Below are 23,629 nucleotides of genomic sequence, written 5' to 3'. Positions count from 1 at the left end.
TTTTTTCATTGACTGGAGAGTCAGTTTACCGTTCCTTTTGCAGAGCGGGACTATCTGCGTGCTAGCCTGTCTTATCCTATCGTTGCGCCTCGCTCTGTGGGTGGGTGTGGTTAGCTGACTGAAAGACCGAGAGATTGACAGACACTGTCAGTGACTTCGTTTATTCCGTTCACAAAAAAGAACTAGTTCTTTTGACCCGTTCGTTCATTACCGACACACCACTCGTCATCACATGTTGTTACGCTGTTGAGTCGGAACGAACGTGAAGATGAGTGAAAGAACTGACTCGACACTGCTGACCGGGTTTATGCAAAGGGGGAGATCACAGGCTAACGACCAAATTGACTGAAATGAACGGATCCTTTTACTGAATGAATCGGAATGATTTGCCCACCACTAATATAGACAAACGACCATGCGTATTTTTGGAATGTGGGAGGAAGCAGCAGTACCCGCAGAAAACCAATCTTCCAGATCTTTTGAGTGTGTTGTCAACATGCTAACCACCAGACCACTGTGCTGCATGCAGTCCCTTTAATAGTAAAAATGACATTTGGAATGACAAAAAGCCAAAGACGAAACATATCCACAGAGGTACTATGTCCACTATGTCCACTATGTGTGCATTTGGACTGTAATTGTAGATATTATTAATGTGACAGCATGTGTTTTTATTACTTTTACTGCTTTTGTAGTGCTGCTCATAATTTTAAGCTTCCGACATGAAATGCCTTTTAACAATCTCTTAACTGCAGCACAGTTTTTATTATGACCCAACCACTTTGGCCAAGTGGTTGTTTGTTTCACCAGTGTGATAATTGCGTTTTGAATGTTAGATATATTTGTTTTAAGGTGGAAAAAGGCGTTATTAGGCAGCCAAAGACGGTCGCAAAGTGTCACAATCAGCTGCAAACATTGCACTTCTGTGAGCTTGTTCATTTGACACCGCCATTGTGGTGAATTATTAATGCCGAGACTAATTATAGGCTGATGTTACGATGGCAACCAACACCACACAACACCCTCAGCCAAGTGTGTATTGTTGTTTTTCCAGTATGATATACAATATGCACAGCAATATCAGCGTGACCCTTCAGCCGCTAGTTTGTTATTCTCCATCCTCTCCATCGTTATCTGCTTGATACCGAGTCGCATTATTGGATTTGGATGACACATTACAGAGACAAATGCGTCTCTATGGCATATATTTATCATTGGCAGCTGATGTCAGCATGAATCATTGGACTTTTGACATGTTTCTGCTGAGACTCGGCATAAACATAAACGCACCAAAAAAGCAAGGCAGGAGGAAGCCAGTATCACCTGCAGAGGAGTTTAATTTTTGATGCCACTTCCACTCATTTTGACTTGCCAAATAAAAACCACATGAAATATTCATCAATAAGCTCCACTCATTTAGTCTCAGTCCAAAAGGAACTTGCTTGGTAGGAAATTAGTTGAGTTGTTGGAGAGAGAGACGGGGGTGGGGGGGTTGAGGGATTTTGACACCCGTACCTAACTAAACACTGTTTTCTAGAAAATGGAGTCTGGTCAGCCATTTGTAGTGTAATACGTTTTTCCTCCAGTTGACGATTATGCTTAAACGGTCGTCTCATTACGCTGAAGTTCACCAGCTGTTTCTTGCCTGCAGGCTGCAAATGTTGACATCTTGTTTGTGTGAGAGTGCTCTTTTTTTATGCTTGAAAGATCTGCGGGCACGTGCTGTGGATCTTATGTCATCATTGTGAAATGATCTAATGAATATGCTTTTATTCTCATGGAAACTGTTGACTCGCCCTCCCCTAAAAAGTCAGCAAGACTATATTTAATTGGATTTTTTGTCATGGTTAATGCTGCATACAGTCATGGAAGAAAAAATGTCAGACCACCCTTTTTTCTTGAGTTTCTTCTTTATTTTAATGCCTGGCATAACTAAAGGTACCTTTATTTGGACAATTGGATAACGATGACAACACAAATAGCTTGACTCATTCATCCATTTTCTATGCCGCTTATCCTCACTAGGGTGGCGGGTATGCTGGAACCTATCCCAGCTGACTTCAGGCAAGAGGTGGGTGACAAAAATAGCTAATTTTTTAGCAGTATAGCTATTGATGTCATGAAGTGATTTTGGTCATGATGAAGAAAACCATAAAAATTGACAGATATCAGCTCTGAAATGTAACTCTCATCAGCTATTTTTGTTATCATCATCATATCTGTCCAAACAAATGTACCAGGCATTAACATTGATCAATAAACTGAAGAAACAAGGGGCAATTTTTTTTTCCAAGACTGGATTTGTGTAGTGTGCATTAGTACTTCTCAAACAGTGGGGCGGGTCTCCCTGGTGGGGAAAATGTCTTCAAGATTGGAAGGTCTTATATATATATATATATATATATATATATATATATATATATATATTTAAATTTATAAGCCGCTCTGGAGTATAAGTCACAGGAACAGCCAACCTTCATTCATTCATTCAATTTCTACCGCTTATCCTCACGAGGGTCGTGGGGGTGCTGGAGCCTATCCCAGCTGTCTTCGGGCAAGAGGCGGGGTACACCCTGGACTGGTGGCCAGCCAATCACAGGACACATATAGACAAACAACCATTCACACTCACATTCATACCTATGGACAATTTGGAGTTGCCAATTAACCTAGTATGTTTTTGGAATGTGGGAGGACACCGGAGTACCCGGAGAAAACCCACGCATGCACGGGGAGAACATGCAAACTCCACACAGAGATGGCCGAGGGTGGGATTGAACTCGGGTCTCCTAGCTGTGAGGCCTCCGTGCTAACCACTCGTCATCTGTGCAGCCCCCCAACTCACATTTATTCACTTATACAGATAAATCAAATGGTATTGTAACATATCAATTAAATGCAAATATTATGTAAATACAGTCATGTTAATAATGAATAATAGTCCCTACCTAACGTCCTCTCTCCCTCCCTACCTGTTTGTTTATTCGACGTACCTTAATGGAGGCTGCCAGCTGCACGAGGCAATCAAGTCGTTTTGTAATCTAATGACAACAAAGATGATTTGTTCGATGACGGTGTGCTCGCTCGCTACTGCCACTCACCAACTTAGACTTAGATGTTCCGCCAGTAAAACTCCAGAATTAAACTGGAAAGTCTTGAAGAGTGATCCCGTTGTCCAACCTGATTTATAAACTTGCCTTTTCTGTCTGTCTTCCTGTCTTGTAGAACCGTGACAGAATGGTTGACTGTTTGAGCAAAGTCATGCTGCACACGGTCATCTCATGCTGGCAGCCAGTCCTGGGGCTGGCCCTCATGGCCGTCTTCGTGGGCTCCTCCCTGGGCTGCCCCTCCCGCTGCGAGTGTTCGGCGCAGACCAAGGCCGTTGTGTGTCACCGCAAGCGCATGCCCAGCATCCCAGACGGAATCCCCGGAGAGACCAGGATCCTGGACCTGAGTAAGAACAAGCTGACCATGATCAACCCGGATGATTTTGTGGCCTTCCCGGGTCTGGAGGAACTGGACCTGAGTGGGAATATAATCAGTTATGTTGAGCCAGGTGCCTTCAACGCACTCTTCAGCATGCATCTGCTCAGCCTGAAGAGCAACCGCATCAAGCTCATCCCTCTGGGCGTCTTTTCCGGCTTGACAAACCTGACTCGGTTGGATATCAGTGACAACAAGATCGTCATCCTCCTGGATTATATGTTCCAGGACTTGCACAATCTCAAATTCTTGGAGGTGGGTGACAATGACCTTGTTTACATTTCTCACAGGGCATTCAGTGGACTTTTAAGCCTGGAGACGCTCACCCTAGAGAGGTGCAATCTCACTGTCATTCCCACTGAGGCCCTCTCTCATCTTCACAACTTAGTCAGCCTCCACCTGCGATACCTCAGCATCAGCACTTTGCATCCGTACTCCTTCAAAAAGTTGTTCCGTCTGCGTGAATTAGAGATAGACAACTGCCCCTCGCTGGATCACGTGCCGGCTAACACCCTGCACGGCCTCAACCTGACCACTCTGTTCATCACTAACACCAACTTGTCATCCTTCCCGTATCAAGCCTTGAAGCATCTGCCCTACCTTACACACCTCAACCTGTCCTACAACCGCATCCGCCATATCGAAGGTGGGATGTTAATGGAGTTGATTCGGCTCAGAGAGTTTCACCTGGTTGGCTCTCAGCTCACCGTTATCGAACCTTACGCTTTCCAGGGTCTTCGCGGGCTCAAAGTGCTCAATGTGTCTCACAACCGGTTGGACACGCTGGAGAAAGGTGTTTTCCAGTCTCCGGAAGCTCTGGAGGTCCTCCTCATCGACAACAACCCGCTTGTGTGCGACTGCCGCCTGATGTGGATCTTACAGAAAAGGCACTCCATCTTATTTGGGGACTCCCAACCCGAGTGCAACACACCCGAGGGTATCCGAGGCAGGCCTTTCAGGGAGTTTCAGGAAAGCCTTCTGTCCTACTACGTGACCTGCACCAAGCCTAAAATCCGAGAGAACAAAACCCAAACCATCACTGTAGATGAGGGCCAGCAAGCTCTGCTGCACTGCAGCGCTGAGGGGACCCCAAGGCCCACGGTGTCCTGGGTGTCCCCACGCCGCCGTGTCCTGACTGGGAGGAGCCACGGCAGGGTGACGGTCCACAACAACGGCACGTTAGAGATCAAATCGGCAGAGGTGCAAGACGGCGGCGTATACCTTTGTCTTGCTTCAAACACCGCCGGGAATGACACCCTGATGACATCGTTGGCCGTCAAAAGCCTCGGATCACTGTACGCAAACAGGACCCAGTATTACACTGATTCCAGTAACACCACTGCCAACGGGACCGCCGGCGTCACCCTGGGTTTGGACCTTAAGACTATTTTAGTGTCCACCGCTATGGGTTGTTTCACTTTCCTGGGAATGGTCTTGTTTTGCTTCCTGCTCCTGTTCGTCTGGAGCAGAGGCAAAGGCAAACATAAAAACAACATCGACGTTGAATACGTGCCTCGCTCCAAGTCCAACGGCACCAACGTGGACTCCGCGGACATTCAAGCTGGCCCTCACCGTTTCAACATGAAAATGATGTGACTTGTTTTCTAAGTGTGGATTTATAGAAGTTGGATTGTGGAAATACCCAAAGTACATTCTATTTTTTGGCGAGTAGAACCACTGCGAAAAGGACGAGTGGTAGCAAAGGACTTTGGGGTCTGGTAAAGACGAGCGGTACCTGAAATCCGTGGATAACGCTTGGATACTATGTTTCAAAGAGCAGTGGGACATCGGAATTGTCAGCAGGCATCGAATCTGGATTCGGAGTGAACGATTTCCAGGAAATACATGTCATTTATTTCCTTTTTGAAATTTATACACCCAAAAAGAATGCCCTTCTATTCTGAGTTAGAGCTTCGGACTCAGCTGAACCGTGTACAGTACCAATTTGTATCCAAGCTAATAACCTTTGTTTGAGTCTTGCGCCATGCTTCTTCACACATCCAATCGATGAAAGCGACCATCGTTTCCTATGTTAAATACCTTGCCTATGTGTACCTAATGCTTTGTTACGTACACCTACTGTATGTACATACTCATTCAAAGAAATGTTCATAGCAATATTCATGGGATGCATTAGCCAAAATTGATATAACCCTATACTGTATGTTCAGCAAAAACATCCTTCAGACTTTTGACGTTTCCATGGATTCAGGAAGGGCTTCTATGGGTGATTATATGCCCCTGCTCCCCCAATTGACTCTCAAATAATAATAATAATAAATATTATTTATCAATGAAAGTCAAAGAGAAAATTTTATTTATTAATAAAGTTGAGCAAAAATCTGTCCTCAACTGCTGTTGGGCATCCAGGATAACAGCTGGACCACAACAACCATTTTGTCCTATTTTTGTGTGTTTTTACTTGCTTTAAGTGTACCTTTGCCCCAAAAAACATGCGTCGATTTTTGCTACAGTGATATTTGCATCGTTTTCTTTCCCCTGTAGAAAATTTGGACTTTGCTGTGGTAGTTCCTCATTTTGTTGTTGAATCATTTAGATTGTGAAAACTAAAAAAAAAAAAAAAAGTTCAAATAAAAAAAAGATGTATGTGAAATAAATGCAGATGTATTTGTACCAGTGACTCAACTTAATTTTATTTATTGACCACTTCAGACATCACTAATGTAACCGTCTAAGCCATCAAACAGGGTATTGGGACACACAAGTCTATAACGGCAACATTTAACTGTAAGTCAGGGACTGTATACAGCAGTTGGTAGCTGTATTGGTAATATTTAAGCATTATATTTATTTATTTAAGCATTATATCTCATCTCTTTTAGTTGTTTATTTTCTGCTAATGGCAGTGTGCTGTCCTCACAACACGTGTCTGTATGTTGCTAGACAGCCAGCAAACCAATGAAGAAAACTCCACATACAAGGCTTGTTTTTCTTGCTTTATGAAGCTTTTTTGTAAAAAATAAGTGGTAACTGAAACATACAGGAAAAAATAAAATTCCAATACTGCTCATGTTGCAGGCTAAACACACCTCGGCTAACAGTTAGCTAACACACAGTACACCGACTGCAAATGCAAGCTAGCAGTAGCATGAAGCTAGCGAACTTGACAAAACTAGTACAACTTTTGAAAAAGCAGATGCATCTATTTAAGTAAGTGCTTTATACACCAATATACTTACAAAGAAAGATGATAATTTCCCAACAAACGAGCGTTTAGAGCAACTTTCAGTGTGTTTATGAGGTTTCCCGTTTCGTTTCTGCCGTGAGGCCAGCCTGCTTTACACCGAGAAAAACGACAAAGCTTGTTTATATGCGAGAGCACTCTCTAGTGGGCCAAAACGATACCTTCTAGAGAAGATGTCTCACTCTGTAAACTTTTTAACCTCAGCCTTTTTTTTAATATTCATTAGACATTTTAGCTATTTATTACTTTCATTTTAACTGACTTATGAAACTTGTGAATTATTAATGTCAAAGTTTATCTACTTACACTTGCTATCGTTGAATGTATTGCCGATTATAACACATCTTTTGTACACAAATACCAACAGTTCAGAGTGACGGCAATGAGCGCCAGTGGTATTTTATATTTTCGGTTTCAAAAAATGTGATTTGGAGGGAGCTGCATAGAATCTCCAAGTTAAATGCACCCATTTTCTTTGCAATTGAGGCTTGTCAAAGTCCCCCCCCCAAAACGTCTTTGTCTGTGATTTTATAACAAGCTGCTGCCTACTGTATATTGACACAAAGAAAGACTCCTCCCCAGCATGCGGTCTTCATTCTTTACCAGATCTACATTTCATCCTTGAATCTTTGAATCAGACAGACGATGACAGCTGGAGTCTGTTGACATTATCCCATGTAGAAACTGACTCGTTTTTTTGGTCTTTGTGTTTCCATGGTGACAGGCAGTGTAATATTTCATGATATTCTCATGATAACTGGCTTTGTTTTGGCTTGAACTTGGAGAAGATTGGAAGCAACTGAACAAAAGCAAAAAAAAAAAGTGCACTTCGGATGCATCAATATGTTTGTACCACACATTTGCTTTCTTTATTGGTTTAGTTTTTGAACCCTGTCCCCTCAGAACACATCGAAAAAAGACCGTATAAACCTGCAGAAACAGGCGGGATCAAGTCTTGAGAATATGAGAGCCGGGATTTGGATGTGTGTGCTTTCATTAGTGAGGGCTTTGCTTGTGTCTCAGCTCCCTGGCGACTGTCCCCTTCGCCAAATGAGCTCCCGTGTGAGCCTGCACCAGCACCACGTCCAAAAACTGTCTGGCTGCAGGGCGAGGAGCAGAGCATGCACCGCCATTTGTCTTGTTGCTCATTCAACGGTTTGTGGATGTCAAGCTAGCAATTTACCAATAGTTCACTTTGCAATAAGGTACACAAAAATAACCAATGAAGAACTAATGAGGACCTAATGACGTAGGCACATAAATTTAGACTAGTTACTGAGGAACTAATGAAGAACTAATGAGTCGTTGTTATGCTTAGGTAGGCTCCTTCCTTATTAGCTATTGTGATTTTGTGTACCTTATTGCAAAGTTTTACCACAGCAAATATTTTTTCCATAAAAACACAGTTGATGTGCCTGTGGAGTAATCTGGGAACCACAGTTGCCAAAGAAAAAAACGAGACAAAAGAAATGTAATTATTTGTCTGCATAACTGTTAATGATGAATGTGGCTGCAAACTAATGCAAAAACATTATCAGTCCCAATATTATGCAAAACGGTCTTTTTAACGGTGTTCCAACAGTCATGTATGTCCCTAGAGCCTGTTTATGAGCACCAAATGTGAGAAAGCATTTATCATCGCTGTCTCTTGTTTACTGTACTTTCGGGAGAAGAGGCGCTTAAATGCTTGCTGTTGAACTTGCAGCTTTTTTATGACGTAATGAAGGAAAAATGTCCTTCCTAGCTAGATGAGCCCGCTCAACCATCACTTTGTAGGCTTCGCTACTAATCTTAAAATAATATTGTTCAATATTGAACAAAGCAAAATTTGTTCTCAATCAGAAATCACTCCATACTCTTTATTGCTCTCTGGTTCTGGCAATCTTCACTCGCTAAATGTACTGCAAAAAAGGTCAGTAAGGATAATTCATAATACCGCCTACAGAGAACATATTAACTCCTTATTTCTAAAATCACAAATACTTAAACTTGCTGATATAGTTCATCTTCAAACAGCAAAAATAATGCATAACGCCAAAAATAACCAATTAGCTAAAAATGTCATCCATACTTCTCTACAAGAGAGGAGAAATATGATCTCAGGGAAGAAGTACATTTGAAACACTTCTATGCTAGGACTACGTTATGCTAGCCATAGCATTTCAGTATGTGGAATCAAACTATGGAATGGATTGAGTAAGACCCTCAAACAATGCACAACGATGAGCCAATTCAAGAAACAATACAAGCAGTTGATGTTTGCTAAATACAAGGATGAAGAGTCTTGAACCAGTCATGATGTGCTATACATATCACTATATTGACACTTACTATGGTACCCATTATGGCATTGGATGATCATATCACCTCCTACTTTGGTACGTGACAAAAATCAAATTAAAAAATTAAAAAACTATATTAGGAAAGCAGGAAGTGAACAAATGTAACAGTTACTGATTATAAAAGTACCAGATGGAGGGGTAGGATTTAATAAGCTTTGCTTCTTCCTACTCCTTTTGGACATGTGGAACTGTGAACTGATTATGTGATGCGTTCAATTGTAATGTGATGCATGTTCAAATGAAATAAAACCATTACCATTACCATAAAATAAAGACCAGAGCGCTGTAAGCTATCAGGTCGCTAACCTAGTTGTTTGCTGTTGGTATGTGAATGTAAAGTTACCTTTGCTAGTGTTATGTACGGCATTTGTTACGTGCACCCTAGTGCTACACACTTTGTTGGAGACATGCCTGGACAAACAAAGCTCATTAACATTAAAGCTACAGACACACATAAAGACACATTCTCGGTAGGGCTGATGAGAAAAACTGTCTAAATTCCAACATCAAAGCTCATTTTTGGACTGCACACTTCCAATGCACTCCTCTGGGACTTCTACATATTTTCCTCACTTTCATCAACACTGAGTCCAAGTCCCTTTTGTCCCCATATCAACCGTCCTGGTGACTAAATGACACTGAATGTTGCAACATGAGACTTTCTGTCAGCATGTCGTTGTCCAAATGCTTCGCCACCTGTGCTGCCAAGATTGACTTGGCCTGAAGGTTCCATCCGGCGTCCCGCTGCTCTTTTGTCAAGTAAATGAATAACACGGAAGAATAATGGCCGTGGTCTGCTGTGACTTACTGAGTGTATGAAATGAACTTATTTGCTGTGCACTTGCGTGGAGAACCGGCTAAGTTGTTCTCGATGGAGAAAGAGAGAGAAACGATCAAAGCTGCACCCCTGGGCTTTGTTACATATCCAGTTAACTCGCAACGGACCTCCGCTTCCCTCTGCTGTCGTCGGCCCTCTTGGCAAAGAGCCGCACGAACTCGACTCGTGTCATCAAACGCGATCCGTCTTCATTTGTGTAAACGTCACGGCCTGTTGTCGACGCACAGCGAGTCCAAAAGGAGCAAGTGTGCTTTGCGTCACAGATCGTCCGGCTCTCGCTTTGTTTTCAAGGTCTGTGCCAACACGACTGGCCGTTCAGCCTTGTATTTGTCACACTTGAAAAGTGGAGAGTGGAGTCTATTTTTCTGTGGATGGAGCATTCTGTTATTCTTCACCTCAATGTCAGCTTGTCTTTATTGTTGAGTTTAAAGAGCACAACGCAACATCTCGGAAAAATTATTCATGACGCATTTGATTCAACTGAAAACAAGAGAAAAATAAATTAAATGGAAGGCAATAAGTTGGTGTTTAATTTACTGGAATTTTCTAATTCTACAATTAAATGAAAATAAATTTTGCCGACCTCCGTATGTTGTCATATGCTTACGTGTCCAGGAAGGAGAAGTTCACTCTGTGCATTAGTTCTGCACGTAGGCACTTCAAAGACCAAAGACGTTCCATAGAACAATGGCCGAACAGAGTGAGACCTCTTGTTAGTCAGAGTGTCACTTAGTTTCCGCAGGGTTCCATCGAACAACGGCTGAACAGAATGAGACCTCTTGTTAGTCAGTGTCATTTTGTTTCTGTAGGGTTCCAGAGAACAATGGCCGAACAGAGTGAGACCTCTTGTTAGTCAGTGTCACTTTGTTTCTGCAGGGTTCCATCACACAACGGCTGAACAGAGTGAGACCTCTTGTTAGTCAGTGTCACTTTTCTTTCTGTAGGGTTCCATAGAACAACGGCCGAACAGAGTGAGAACTCCTGTTAGTCAAATTGTCACTTTGTTTCTGTAGGGTTCCATAGAACAATGGCCGAACAGAGTGAGACATCCTGTTAGTCAGAGTGTCACTTTGTTTCCGCAGGGTTCCATCGAACAATGGCTGAACAGAGTGAGACCTCTTGTTAGTCAGTGTCATTTTGTTTCTGTAGGGTTCTATAGAACAACGGCCAAACAGAGTGAGACCTCTTGTTAGTCAGAGTGTCACTTTGTTTCTGTACGGTTCCATAGAACAACGGCTGAACAGAGTGAGACTTCCTGTTAGTCAGTGTCATTTTGTTTCTGTAGGGTTCTATAGAACAACGGCCAAACAGTGTGAGACCTCTTGTTAGTCAGAGTGTCACTTTGTTTCTGTACGGTTCCATAGAACAACGGCTGAACAGAGTGAGACTTCCTGTTAGTCAGTGTCATTTTGTTTCTGTAGGGTTCCATAGATCAACGCCCGAACAGAGTGACGCCTCTTGTTAGTCAGCATGTCACTTTGTTTCTGCAGGGTTCCATCGAACAACGGCTGAACAGAGTGAGACCCCTTGTTAGTCAGTGTTACTTTCTGTAGGGTTCCATAGAACAACGGCCAAACAGAGTGAGACCTCCTGTTAGTCAGATTGTCACTTTGTTTCTTGTAGGGTTCCATAGAACAATGTCCGAACAGAGTGAGACCTCTTGTTAGTCAGAGTGTCACTTTGTTTCTGTAGGGTAGGCGGGGCCACTATCATGCACACAGCAAAAGAGTGGTGTATACATAGCCCATATTATAAAGAATACAAGATGGATGAAACTCGGAATATGTAAAATAATGAAACCAGTGCGATTGGCTGGCAACTAGTCCAGGGTGCTTACCCAGAGTCACGTGGAATAGGATCCAGCATACCCCCACATTGCAATACATTTGAGTAATTTGAGAAAAGTGTTTGAAAAGCAAAAAGACTCATTTTATCTTGTCTTGGAATCTCTGGTTTGAGTGCCGTCCTGTAGAGGTGAACAGTTTAGATGTTGATTAAAATAAAAACAACTACCGTGCCAAAAATAATTAGTTCCTGTGGGAAAACAACGTGGCGAAAGGATGCCCCACATTTCCAGTGTCTCCCAGCTGGATTGTTATTGAACCTTGAGACCGGTGCGTGTAATATAGTGATAGATTGCATGTTTTTTTATGAACCGTATTCGCGTGTTTTCCTCAATTTGACCGGAGAGGCCTTTCAGTCTTTTGAGAGATGGTCACCAGAGGCTATGAGAGCCCGAGGCTATTAATGGTGGACAATTAATGCTGCTTTTAGATTCCGGTGGACTTTCATTCTTATTAATCCTCACAGTCTCAGCTGCATTAAAATTCCAAAGATCCACTTATTATTTAATTTCTATTTCATAACCAAGATGAATTATGAGCTGATAAATCACACACTAAAAACATAATGCTCATTTGTAAAAGTTATTTTTTCCCGGATTAGAAAAACCATCAAATACTGTAATTCAAAGACCGTTATCATGAATGGAGGTGCTACTGAATGGTTACAGCATATGTAAATATGTAAATGTATATATATATAAAACCTTTTTAGAGGTGTTTTAATAACGGGCAGAATAGGTGTTTCCTGTTACATGCATTCATGAGCTGCTTTTTTTAAATCAGTTTTTGTATATTCACACAGAAAAAAGATATGGTTTTTTGGAGATAAAATTATCCATAACCGAATAAGGCTCATATGGACCACTTGATTAAATAATAAATTTCACCTCCCCTTGCGTATTCATTAATCTCCATTTATGAAATTCCAATTGAAGGTTTAAAAAAATGTGTTGAAAGTAAGTCAGACAGAATAGAATCATACTTTTTGGAATTCCGGGGTATGGATATCTCTTCTGATGTCCTCCTGCAACCTCCTGAAGAAAAGAAGAGACTCAGCCCCAATGGGCTTTTCCACCTTTTATGTGTGATGACAACAGCTGAGAATTGTCTTTCACTGATGTGGCAGCCTTTCATTAGCACCTTTTTCTGTACAGAATAGAAGACGCACGGCCAACACAACACATCCTATCTTTGGCCTACTCACACCTTTTTGTTGCTCATATCAGACTGCTGATTATGTGAATGTTCTGTAGCTTACTTAACGAAATGTTCATTATTCAGCTAAAAATAATAACAAAACAGTATTTCTATAATTACAACATACTAACTGCTTATTTCTAAAATCACAAATACTTAAACTTGCTGAAATAGTTCATCTTCAAGAACTACTTTTGAAACACTTATATGCTAAGACTACGTTATGCTAGCCATAGCATTTCAGTATGTGGAATCAAACTATGGAATGGATTGAGTAAGGAAATCAAACAATGCACAACAATGAGCCAATTCAAGAAACAATACAAGCAGTTGATGTTTGCTAAATACAAGGATGAAGAGTCTTGAACCAGTCATGATGTGCTATACATATCACTATATTGGCACTTACTATGGTACCCATTATGGCATTGGATGCTCATATCACCTCCTACTTCGGTACGTGATAAAAAAAATAAAAAAATAAAATAATAATAATAAATAAATGAAAATGAAAATATTAGGAAAGCAGGAAGTGAACAAATGTAGCATGCGGGGTACACCCTGGACTGGTGGCCAGCCAATCACAGGGCACATATAGACAAACCATTCACACTCACATTCATTTTATTATATATATATAAATAAAATTATTATTTTTTAAAAACTATATTAGGAAAGCAGGAAGTGAACAAATGTAACAGTTACTGATTGTAAAAGTACCAGATGGAGGGGTAGGATTTAATAAGCTTTGCTTCTTCCTACTCCTTTTGGACATGTGGAACTGTGAATTGATTATGGGATGCATTCAATTGTAATCTGATGCATGTTCAAATGAAATAAAACCATTACCATTACCATTATCATTACAATTACCATAATTTGCTTGTGATAAATGTTTGCTAACAAATTGATAAAACAGTATTTATCCTGCAGTTGGTCTCTTATAAAGATTGTGGATGATGGCCCAAATTCCAAAAAAGTGCAGTTTTCCTTTAAAGGTGATTGAACAGTAAACCGTGAACTGGGAAGTAGTATGTAGCTTATGCATGACTGGGAAATAGTAACAGCGTTCGTAACAATACTACTGGTCTTGCTCTTCTTCTTTCTCTTTGGGCTTTTCCCTTCAGGGGTCAATCTCCTCCATCCAACCCTGTCTTCTGTTTTTGTCGTCTTTCAGCTCTAAACGCAGCATCCTTCTACCAATATATTCATTAACTCTCCTCTGGACATGTCCCAACCATCTCAGTTTGACCTTTCTGACTTCATCTCCAAGGCCTCTAACATGTAATGTCCCTCTGATGTACTCCTTCCTGATCCTATCCATCCTGGTCACTCCCAATGAGAACCTCAGCATCCTCATCTCCGCTACCTCCAGTTCTGCTTCCTGTCTTTTCTCCAGCAGCACTGTCTCCAGGCCAAACATGGCTGGTCTCACCACACTGCTGGTAAGTAATTGAATTTTCCACAGTGCTCTCCCTTAGACATCAATACAGCAGTAGCCGCCTGTTTGTTGTCATGACCTTTTACATCATGGCCTCCTCGAAGGCCTTGAAATGTTGTCACACATGTTAGCGCTCAGGCCTCCATTGTGGTGTCCATGACACAGGTGGCTCATTCAAAGACTTTCTTCTTCCGGTTGGTATTTGTGTTGCCAAGGCTGAGCAGTCCATTCATTGAAGAGACACTCCTACATTTCCCTCAAGTAGCCATTTTTCCAATGCAGCACTTTAAAAAGATGCAGGGGTTCTTGCCACTATGAAGTCTGGCAGGATGAACCGAGCCTTAAACTGAGCCTCTACTTAATCTGCACCTGGGACAAACAAAATGGGTTTTGTCGACAGATTGTCTGCCAGCGTGTTTTTTTCTGCAAATCTATGGCATCTATCTCCTTCTGGGAACCAAACAACAAAATAAGAGGTAAGTCTTTGGAGTTTCAGTTCTAAAGCTAAGCTACTAACCAAATACTGTATGCGTACATCAGGTGTCGATTCAAATGTCTTTTTTTTTTTTTATGAACCAACCAACCAACCTGTAACAATGCTACTTGATGGCGTTTTATGACTTACACTTCCTTTTATAAATGAAAAAAAAAATTAAATGAAAAGAACAACATTAGATTATAATTATTTGTTAAACAAAAAAGCACAGCAACATCACAAAGCTTTTAGTAGAAGCTTTTTAGGTGGTAAAACAGCATTTATTTGTGTTATTTTATTGCAAAACAAGACACTTCTAGCATATCTGGATATGTGTGAGTAATATTTTGCACATGGCACATTTTGCAACAGCACATATCAATCACTATATTGACAGTTACTATGGTACCCATTATGTCATTGTATGGTCATATCACCTCGTACTTAGGTACGTGACAAAAAAAAAAAAATGTAAGGAAAGCAGGAAGTGAGCAAATGTAACAGTTAGTGATTGTAAAAGTACCAGATGGAGGGGTAGGATTTAATAAGCTTTGCTTCTTCCTACTCCTTTTGGACATGTGGAACTGTGAACTGATTATGTGATGCATTCAATTGTAATCTGATGCATGTTCAAATGAAATTAAACCATTACCATTTTCACACTCCTGATAAATGTTGAATAGCGATATAGCGTCCTGAATGAGGGCAGTTTACAACCAATAGAAACAAGGAAGTGATACGTACTCTATTGAGAGCATCATTGTTTGTGGTGGAAATCATCTCAACCCAAACATTAGCTTTGATTTGTAGCCGGTTGATGATGGAGATGATGATAAAAGTGCTTCAGTCCGCACAGGGCATCATTCATGCTAGAACCGCCACTGGATATAGTGATAACTATCGATTATTAGACCTGCGAGGGCCACTAATACACATTGAAAGAGCTTCTCCGTGACACAAGAAATAAAACTAGCTTGAGTTTTTACAATGACGAATTCAAACAAATACCGGATCCATTTCTCACAAAATTCCTTCACTTGCCAGCACATTCTGAGCAATGCTGTCATGCAACAAACCTGAAAAAATGAAAAATAAACCTCAACCTCCTCCTTTGCAAACAGACGCCATTTCGCTTCCTGTTCTAACACAAATGTTTATAGCGACGCTCCGCACCGCTTTGAAGACTTTAGCTTGCATCCGACAGCTGTCACTTCCCGCTACTGTGAACGTGCACGCGTGATCGGCACTCGTGTACCGTCGTCAGGTTTGATCAGCTCCCTGACAACTTCACCCGCGTATGTGACAAAGTACAACAATAAATGGGTCATTGTGGCACGTTTCCAGCAAAGCTTTTAGATGAACCCGCAGCTTCTGTGGCTCCTTGTCGCTCATTAGATGACATCAAGTGGCTCCAGTCACTCATTTTTTTTTTAAAGTCTTTTGCCTTTTTTGCAGCTGGCATAAAATAAGATGACAAACATGTTTTAGTTCAATCAGTGTGTGTCACATTGTAAACATTGTCATGTTAAACGATGCCAAAGCGTCAGATAATGAGGTTAAAACGTTCTATTGACGTCAATGCAATCTGGACTTCCTGCTATGGGCTGCAGATTTATCCTGCATTCAGGAAACACGGACATACGTATCTGGAAGTCCTCGGGAGCGCTTGGGCTTGTGACCAATCACAGTAGAATGGTTGTACCTGTGCGTACACCTATACAGTCATGGAAAAAAATGATTCGACCACTTTGTTTCTTCAGTTTCTTGCTCATTTTAATGCCTGGTACAACTAAAGGTACAAATATAAATATATATTTTTTTGTAAATACAGTGTTATAGCTATTCATGTAAGAATTTACATATTTATATATTCATATAAAAATAATTAGATATTTATGTTATCACCATTATATTTGTCCAAACAAATGTAGCTTGAGGTGTATCAGGCTTTAAGGGAACAAACTGTAAATACAGTGTAATAGCTATTAATGTAAGAATCTATATTTTTATATTTTTATATTTTTTATTTTTTATTTTTTTATTTTTTTATTTTTTATTTTTTATTTTTTATTTTTTATTTTTTATTTTTTATTTTTTATTTTTTATTTTTTATTTTTTATTTTTTTATTTTTTTATTTCTGTTATCACCATTATATCTGTCCAAACAAATGTACCTTGAGGTGTATCAGGCCTTAGGGGAACAAACTGTAAATACAGTGTTATAGCTATTAATGTAAGAATTTATATTTTTATATTTTTATATTTTTATATTTTTATATTTTTATATTTTTATATGTTTATATTTATGTTATCACCATTATATCTGTCCAAACAAATGTACCTTGAGTTGTATCAGGCATTAAGGGAAAAAACTGTAAATACAGTGTTCTAGCTATTAATGTAAGAATTTATATTTTTATATTTTTATATTTTTATATTTTTATATTTTTATATTTTTATATTTTTATATTTTTATATTTTTATATTTTTATATTTTTATATATATATATTTTTTTATTTTTATATTTCTGTTATCACCATTATATCTGTCCAAACAAATGTACCTTGAGTTGTATCAGGCATTAAGGGAATAAACTGTAAATACAGTGTTATAGCTATTCATGTAAGAATTTATATATTTATATATTCATATATTTCTGTTATCACCATTATATCTGTCCCAACAAATGTACCTTGAGTTGTATCAGGCATTAAGGGAAGAAATAAAATGAAGAAACAAGGGTGGTCTGATATATTTTTCCATGACTGTCGCTGATAAATAAACATTAATTTAGAAACTTCTCATCAATTAATTAGCCTGAAACATTTCTGGTGGAATTGACTTTGTCAGGAAGTAATAATTCTTTCAGCTGCATGCTGCATCACACTCGCTCCTATTAGAATTTGCTGCATTTGTTAGCATCCTGGTCTCCTTAGCTGCTCTTCCTGAGTATTTCTTAAAATGCAAATGAAAGACGTTGGGGGGGGGGGGCACCGGGCCGTGACCTGCAAACAGAAAGCGTCTAAAACAACAGCGTCTTTTGTCGCAGCTTAACTGTCAGGCGTGACGCCAGGACAGCTGCACTCGTTTGGCCGACTCGCAGCCGTCACGCCACGAGCCGGGCGGGTTGATGAATGGCTGCCAGGGACCACGAAATGAGACGGGCTCGAGTAACGGATGCCACTTCCGGGTCATCCAGGTGGGCTGGCTGCTCAACTCCATAATGACTCGCTTGTGCTGCTGTTGCCAAGCGGAAATAGTGCAGAACAACAACAGCAAATACTGTACATCAAAGGGCGCATAAACCTTAGATTGTGCAGACACATCCTGTGCCCTTTAGACGACCTTGGATAAGAACGAGCCATGTTGGTAGCGCTTTGCTAACTGCTGCGTGTACCCTGTCATCCATTATTGATGACTTGTGCATTTGATAGTAATGCTGCGTCAATGCAATGGTTGAAACAGTTAAAGTACATATTTCTAGTATTAGTATGTATAAGTATTAGTATAAGTATTAGTGTGTACATTTATATGTGGGATGTCCAAACCACCCTGTTGTTGTGGTCCAAATATGTCAATTTTCATCTTAAATATACATTCATTCATTCATTTTCTTCCGCTTATCCTCACGAGGGTCGCGGGAATGCTGGAGCCTATCCCAGCCGTCTTCGGGCAAGAGGCGGGGTACACCCTGGACTGGTGGCCAGCCAATCACAGGGCACATATAGACAAACAACCATTCACACTCACATTCATACCTATGGACAATTTGGAGTCGCCAATTAACCTAGCATGTTTTTGGAATGTGGGAGGAAACCGGAGTACCAGAGATGGCCGAGAGTGGAATTGAACTCGGGTCTCCTATCTGTGAGGCTAACCACTCTGACAAAACAAAAGTTGAATATTTTTGGCAGGTGTGTACCATTACAGTAACAGTAACCATTAACCTAGCATGTTTTTGGAATGTGGGAGGAAACCGGAGTACCCGGAGAAAACCCACTCATGCATGGGGAGAACATGCAAACTCCACACAGAGATGGCCAAGGGTGGGATTGAACTTGGGTCTCCTAGCTGTGAGGTCTGCTAACCGCTAACCACTTGACCGCCATGCACATCTTAAATATATATCACATAAAATCATATATTTCTTCACGTAATATAATGACTTTATATGTACATGGTTCCTTTAAAAAAAAAAACAAAAAACATTTGATTCCCGTCCCTCTGGTTTGGTTATGTTGCATTCAAGTACAAAGTTAGTGGTGAATAAAAATGAGCTCTGTAACGATCCACACCAAAGCAATGAGGTTACATGTGTGAATTCAAGTTAATCCTCATATTGCATTTGTTACATTGTGTTCCTCTTAAATGTCTAAGATTAGACGTACGCCCCTGGGTCGACATGACTTATTTATGAACAAAGGAACCGCATTTGGCACCCAGTGTTCAAATGAAATGAGCTTCACAAAGACGCATTTTAAATGAAGCAGGGCTCCCGTGTGTGTGTGCCTTTGTAATGGTTTACAAATACAGAAAAACACCTTCTAACAGGGAAATAAACCTCCCAAAGACATTAGTATCACCTTTGCACGAGCCGTTTGAATGATATGAACTGTGACACATCATTTCCATCATATTAAATATTGGCATGACTGATGAATATTGAATATATATGAATATATTGAATATATATCATAGAAAAAAAACTTTGACAGCTACTATGGTACCCATTATGTCATTGTATTGTCATATCACCTTGTACTTCGGTACGTGACAAAAAAATTTAAAAAAAAGAAAAATAAACAAAATTATTACAATTTATTCAATTAAAAAATTTATAAAACTATATTAGGAAAGCAGGAAGTGAACAAATGTAACAGTTACTGATTGTAAAAGTACCAGATGGAGGGGTAGGATGTAATAAGCTTTGCTTCTTTCTACTCCTTTTTGGACATGTGGAACTGTGAACTGATTATGTGATGCATTCAATTGTAATCTGATGCATGTTCAAATGAAATTAAACCATTACCATTACAATTGACTCCACTGAACACAGGTAATAGTGTAACAGTATTTGGACACTATTAGATCCCCGTCAACATCAAATAAGTCACCTTTACACTCCTATTATATTTCTAGTGTATACTTGAGTGTAGAAGAAGGAGAAAGGAAAAGTCAAAAACCTACCACTTCCACATGGAATGGGAGGAGAACTGTATGAAATAGTGTAATAGAAATGTAATAGTTTTTCTGAGCCTGGTTGAATAATTAAATATTCGAATTTGTGGTGAAAACAAAGTGTAACCTATATACAGTAAGTACACACATAATGCAGTACAGTATTACAGTCATAGTATGAAACTGAAGCTCCACTTCTACTCGCACTCATCAAGCTTCCGTCAACATTCGTCTTTTCCTGCCGTCTATTTCGAGTCCCGTTCAACGGAGCAGATTGACTTGCGCTGAGTGACAGCCATCACTGAAGGCCTTCAGTTGCAAGTCAACGGCTCCAACAATGCTCCATTACTGGCTTCGTTTGTGCTGAAAATAGCGAAATGATCTTTGACATTCGTCGATTAAACAGTCGGAAGCTCGGGATCGTTTCTGTGGCGGCTTCCTGTTTGTTTTAACAAAAGCGACTGCTCTATTTGCTGATGTACTTGCAGCCAGCGTGTTCTCTTATTAGAACAAACGGGAATTGTAATGTTAGGTGACGGTGGCGAGCAGCACATTAAAGGACGGGTGACGACAACGCTGTCGTTGGGGTTGTACACCCACGTGAAGTCGGTCTCTACTTCACCTTTTATGGTCATTTTTGCGTGACAGTTGGGATGATAAAGCCCAGTAATCCTTTGTCAAGGAAGGAATCGGAGCCACTGGAGAGGCTGTGACCTGCGTTGATTGGAAAGAAAATAAAAACGGCAGCCTCTATTGATTTTCACCTCACTCCGTCAAGGTCATTGGAATAAGTGTGAAATGGAACTTCTTTAATAGAGCCCTGCTGATATATTGTCCATCACATCGGGGGGTCCACATGGAGATCTCCATGGTGGTCCCTGAGCACATGTGCGGTCCATAAAGGAGGAGATAAATTTTAATTCAGCAGGAGATTAAGCGGGAATGTTAATGTGGCAAAATGCTGACGACGTGAGGAACCATTCAGATTTCCTTTTTCCTCGGCTTGCGTTGTCCTTCTCAAGGTCAGACTTTCATGCAGTTGACACATGGTAAGTCACTTTGTTCAATATTATTGGAAATTAATAACAGACAATTAATGTGTGCTAAAAACATATCATTTGATAGATTTGACTCCACTTCCATTTTTTTGAAATACCAAAACCAGTACTGAACAAAAAGAACATTAAGACTCCTCTCAATTTTGCCACAAAACATCTTGCTGATACCCAAGACCTTTGGGAAGATACTAAAAAATTACTAAAAAAAATACTTTTTGGAAGGTGTGTGTCCCATTACATCATAGTAACACCGCATTCAAAAATAGAACATCATACCAACGGTAAAATATGGTGGTGGTAGTGTGATGGTCTGGTATGAATTTTGCTATCAAGCCAAAAAATACTGAAAGACGGTGTTGGCCAGCTGTTGGTGACTTCTGAAAACAACTTAGGTTCTACAGCAGGACCATGATCTGAAGAAAAACTAAATGAAGACTTAGTCAAAGTCCTGACCTGAATCCTATTGAAATGCTGTGGCATCATACCACATCTAATCAGTATGTGTTAAAAGCTAAGGGTAAAATTTAAGGTTTAAAATAGTGAACGAATAGTGAACGAACCGGTTGTTTTGAACGGCTCATTAACATGAACAATGGGAACCGAGTCGCTGCTGGGAACCGTTCTTCACCCCTCTTATGCTTATTAGATTTGCAAATAGCATTACGCCACATGGTACACAGTGACTTAAAACTTAATACATTAAAAAATGAGCCAAATGAGCCACTGTTTTGAACGGCTCTTTGAAAGGAACGACTCACCAAGATCCGCCTAAAAATCTAAATACTGCTTTAAGATAAAGTTGGTAAAACAATAAAAAAAAACATGAATATAAATTGAAGTTTGAATTAAAAACAATTAAAAACATTGAATCTGGTAAAGATAGGGTCCTCCCTCAAAATGGATGCCTGTGATGTCACTGATTGAAGTACAGGTGTGGGAGCACACAGACTTCATTTGATTGAACTACAGGTGTGGGAGGACACACATTTTCTACCTGTGGACAACATGGATGTTTTTTTTAATGCTTTTTATTGCAAATTAATGGACAAAAAAAATTGATTGGATCGTCCTGGTTTTCCGTGTAAGAAACCTTACACTCCTTTGATTCACGGTGGCTGTTTACAAACAGCTGCTAAACCTTAAAAAGATAATTCATGCTGGAAAAGCCTCCAATGTGGCTGAATGACAACAATTCTGCAAAGATGAGCGGGCCAAAATTCCTCCACAGCGCTGTAAGAGACTCATTGCAGGTAATCACAAATGCTTGATTGCAGTTGTTGCTGCTAAGAGTGGCCCAAGTCACTTTTTTCCCTTAATAATAAATAGTTTCAGTCATTTTTTTTATAAAAGGTACAACATGCATGTACAGTTTGTACACATTTATGTCTTTATGCTTCACTGCTAATGTTTTTTTAGTGTTGAGATTTCACACTTTGTTGAGCGGTCCTTGAATGCAGCGTAGATGTGTGCTGAGACTCAAACATTGATTTGGCTACGGTTTGGAAACACTAGTTTCCACAACACAAATTAATATTCAGGGTCACTGACACATTTGTAGGTTAAATAAAAGGAAAATAAAGTAAAAAATATTAGCAATATTGAACTTTATCTTTTCCTGTTCCCGGGTGCGTTCTTTCAGCGAATGCTGAGATATGACGTAACACGCAGCGCGAGACGTTCGATTTAAAAACATGGAGGCGAGCAATCGGCACTGGACTGCTAAGGAAAGTTTGTTTTTGATTCAAACTAAATTTCAAGAGTAGGCAAACGAAAAACTGGCAATACGGCGTTATTCCAACAAGTGAAAGAAAAACTCGAGGAAGTCGGAATCATGTGATGTTGGTGTTTACGTTTTACTACGTATGCCCCATTGACTATTCTGGTTGATTATAGCGGCGCATGTCGACACGCGATTGGAATATTCCTTTCCATGTATACCATTGCTTTTGGAAAGGTCATTCGGAAAGATTCCATTCGGAAAGAGAAACACTCATGTAAACGTGGCTAGTGTCTTGCTTTCCTTATCCAACTTCCCAACATCTTTGTGTCTTTGCACTCCTCGTACCCTGTGGCAGCCTAAGTAGTGTTGTGGCGAGGACGTTCTCCCCAGGGAGCCATAGAGTCCTCCTCGTGCACTGGGGAGTTTGACGTTGTCACTCGTGAAGAAGCAGCCCAAAAACAAAACATACATCTTGGAAATTTAAATTGAATTACTGTTTATATGTTTTTGTTTTTTTTATACAAATGCACATCAAGAGTGATAAACAACAAAGAACATGCAGTCAGCCCCATCTTCCATCACCTTGGGAGTACATCGAACTTTTCCTGTGTTTTTGTCACTCTTCCTTTAACAATATTCAAAGAAATGTTTTTATTTATTTCCACTTTACAGCACATTTCACACTCCTGATTTGATTCAGCGCCTCCTTCAGCCTTCGGATTTTGGAAAGCAAGCAATATCAGGCCTGGTTAGTGCTTGCATAGGAAGACCCCCACTGGAAATAGCAGGTAATCCACACTCGTATGGCGGGCTACACTTTTGCTTTCTCTTTCCTGTCACATAACAC

The 23,629-nt window shown here is 40.2% G+C and overlaps 1 protein-coding gene across 4 annotated transcripts in view; it reads left to right on the top strand.

The window, feature by feature from the left end:
- Window positions 1-8,586, top strand: part of lingo2 (leucine rich repeat and Ig domain containing 2) — a 228,782-nt gene extending 220,196 nt beyond the window's left edge. For all 4 annotated transcript variants that reach the window (XM_058054395.2, XM_058054378.2, XM_058054368.2 and 1 more), the window contains one exon: window positions 3,226-8,586. In XM_058054395.2, the coding sequence (XP_057910378.2) occupies window positions 3,238-5,079 (1,842 nt within the window). In that variant the 5' untranslated portion in view covers window positions 3,226-3,237 and the 3' untranslated portion in view covers window positions 5,080-8,586. The remainder of the gene's footprint in view (window positions 1-3,225) is intronic.
- Window positions 8,587-23,629: the final 15,043 nt, after the last annotated feature.

Source organism: Doryrhamphus excisus, linkage group LG23, assembly GCF_037039965.1.
Source record: "Doryrhamphus excisus strain RoL-2023G ecotype Guam linkage group LG23, RoL_Dexc_Guam_v1.1, whole genome shotgun sequence".
NCBI classification, from domain to species: Eukaryota; Metazoa; Chordata; class Actinopteri; order Syngnathiformes; family Syngnathidae; genus Doryrhamphus; species Doryrhamphus excisus.
Note: the sequence above shows the minus strand (reverse complement) of the source record. Positions and strands in the feature narration are given on the sequence as shown.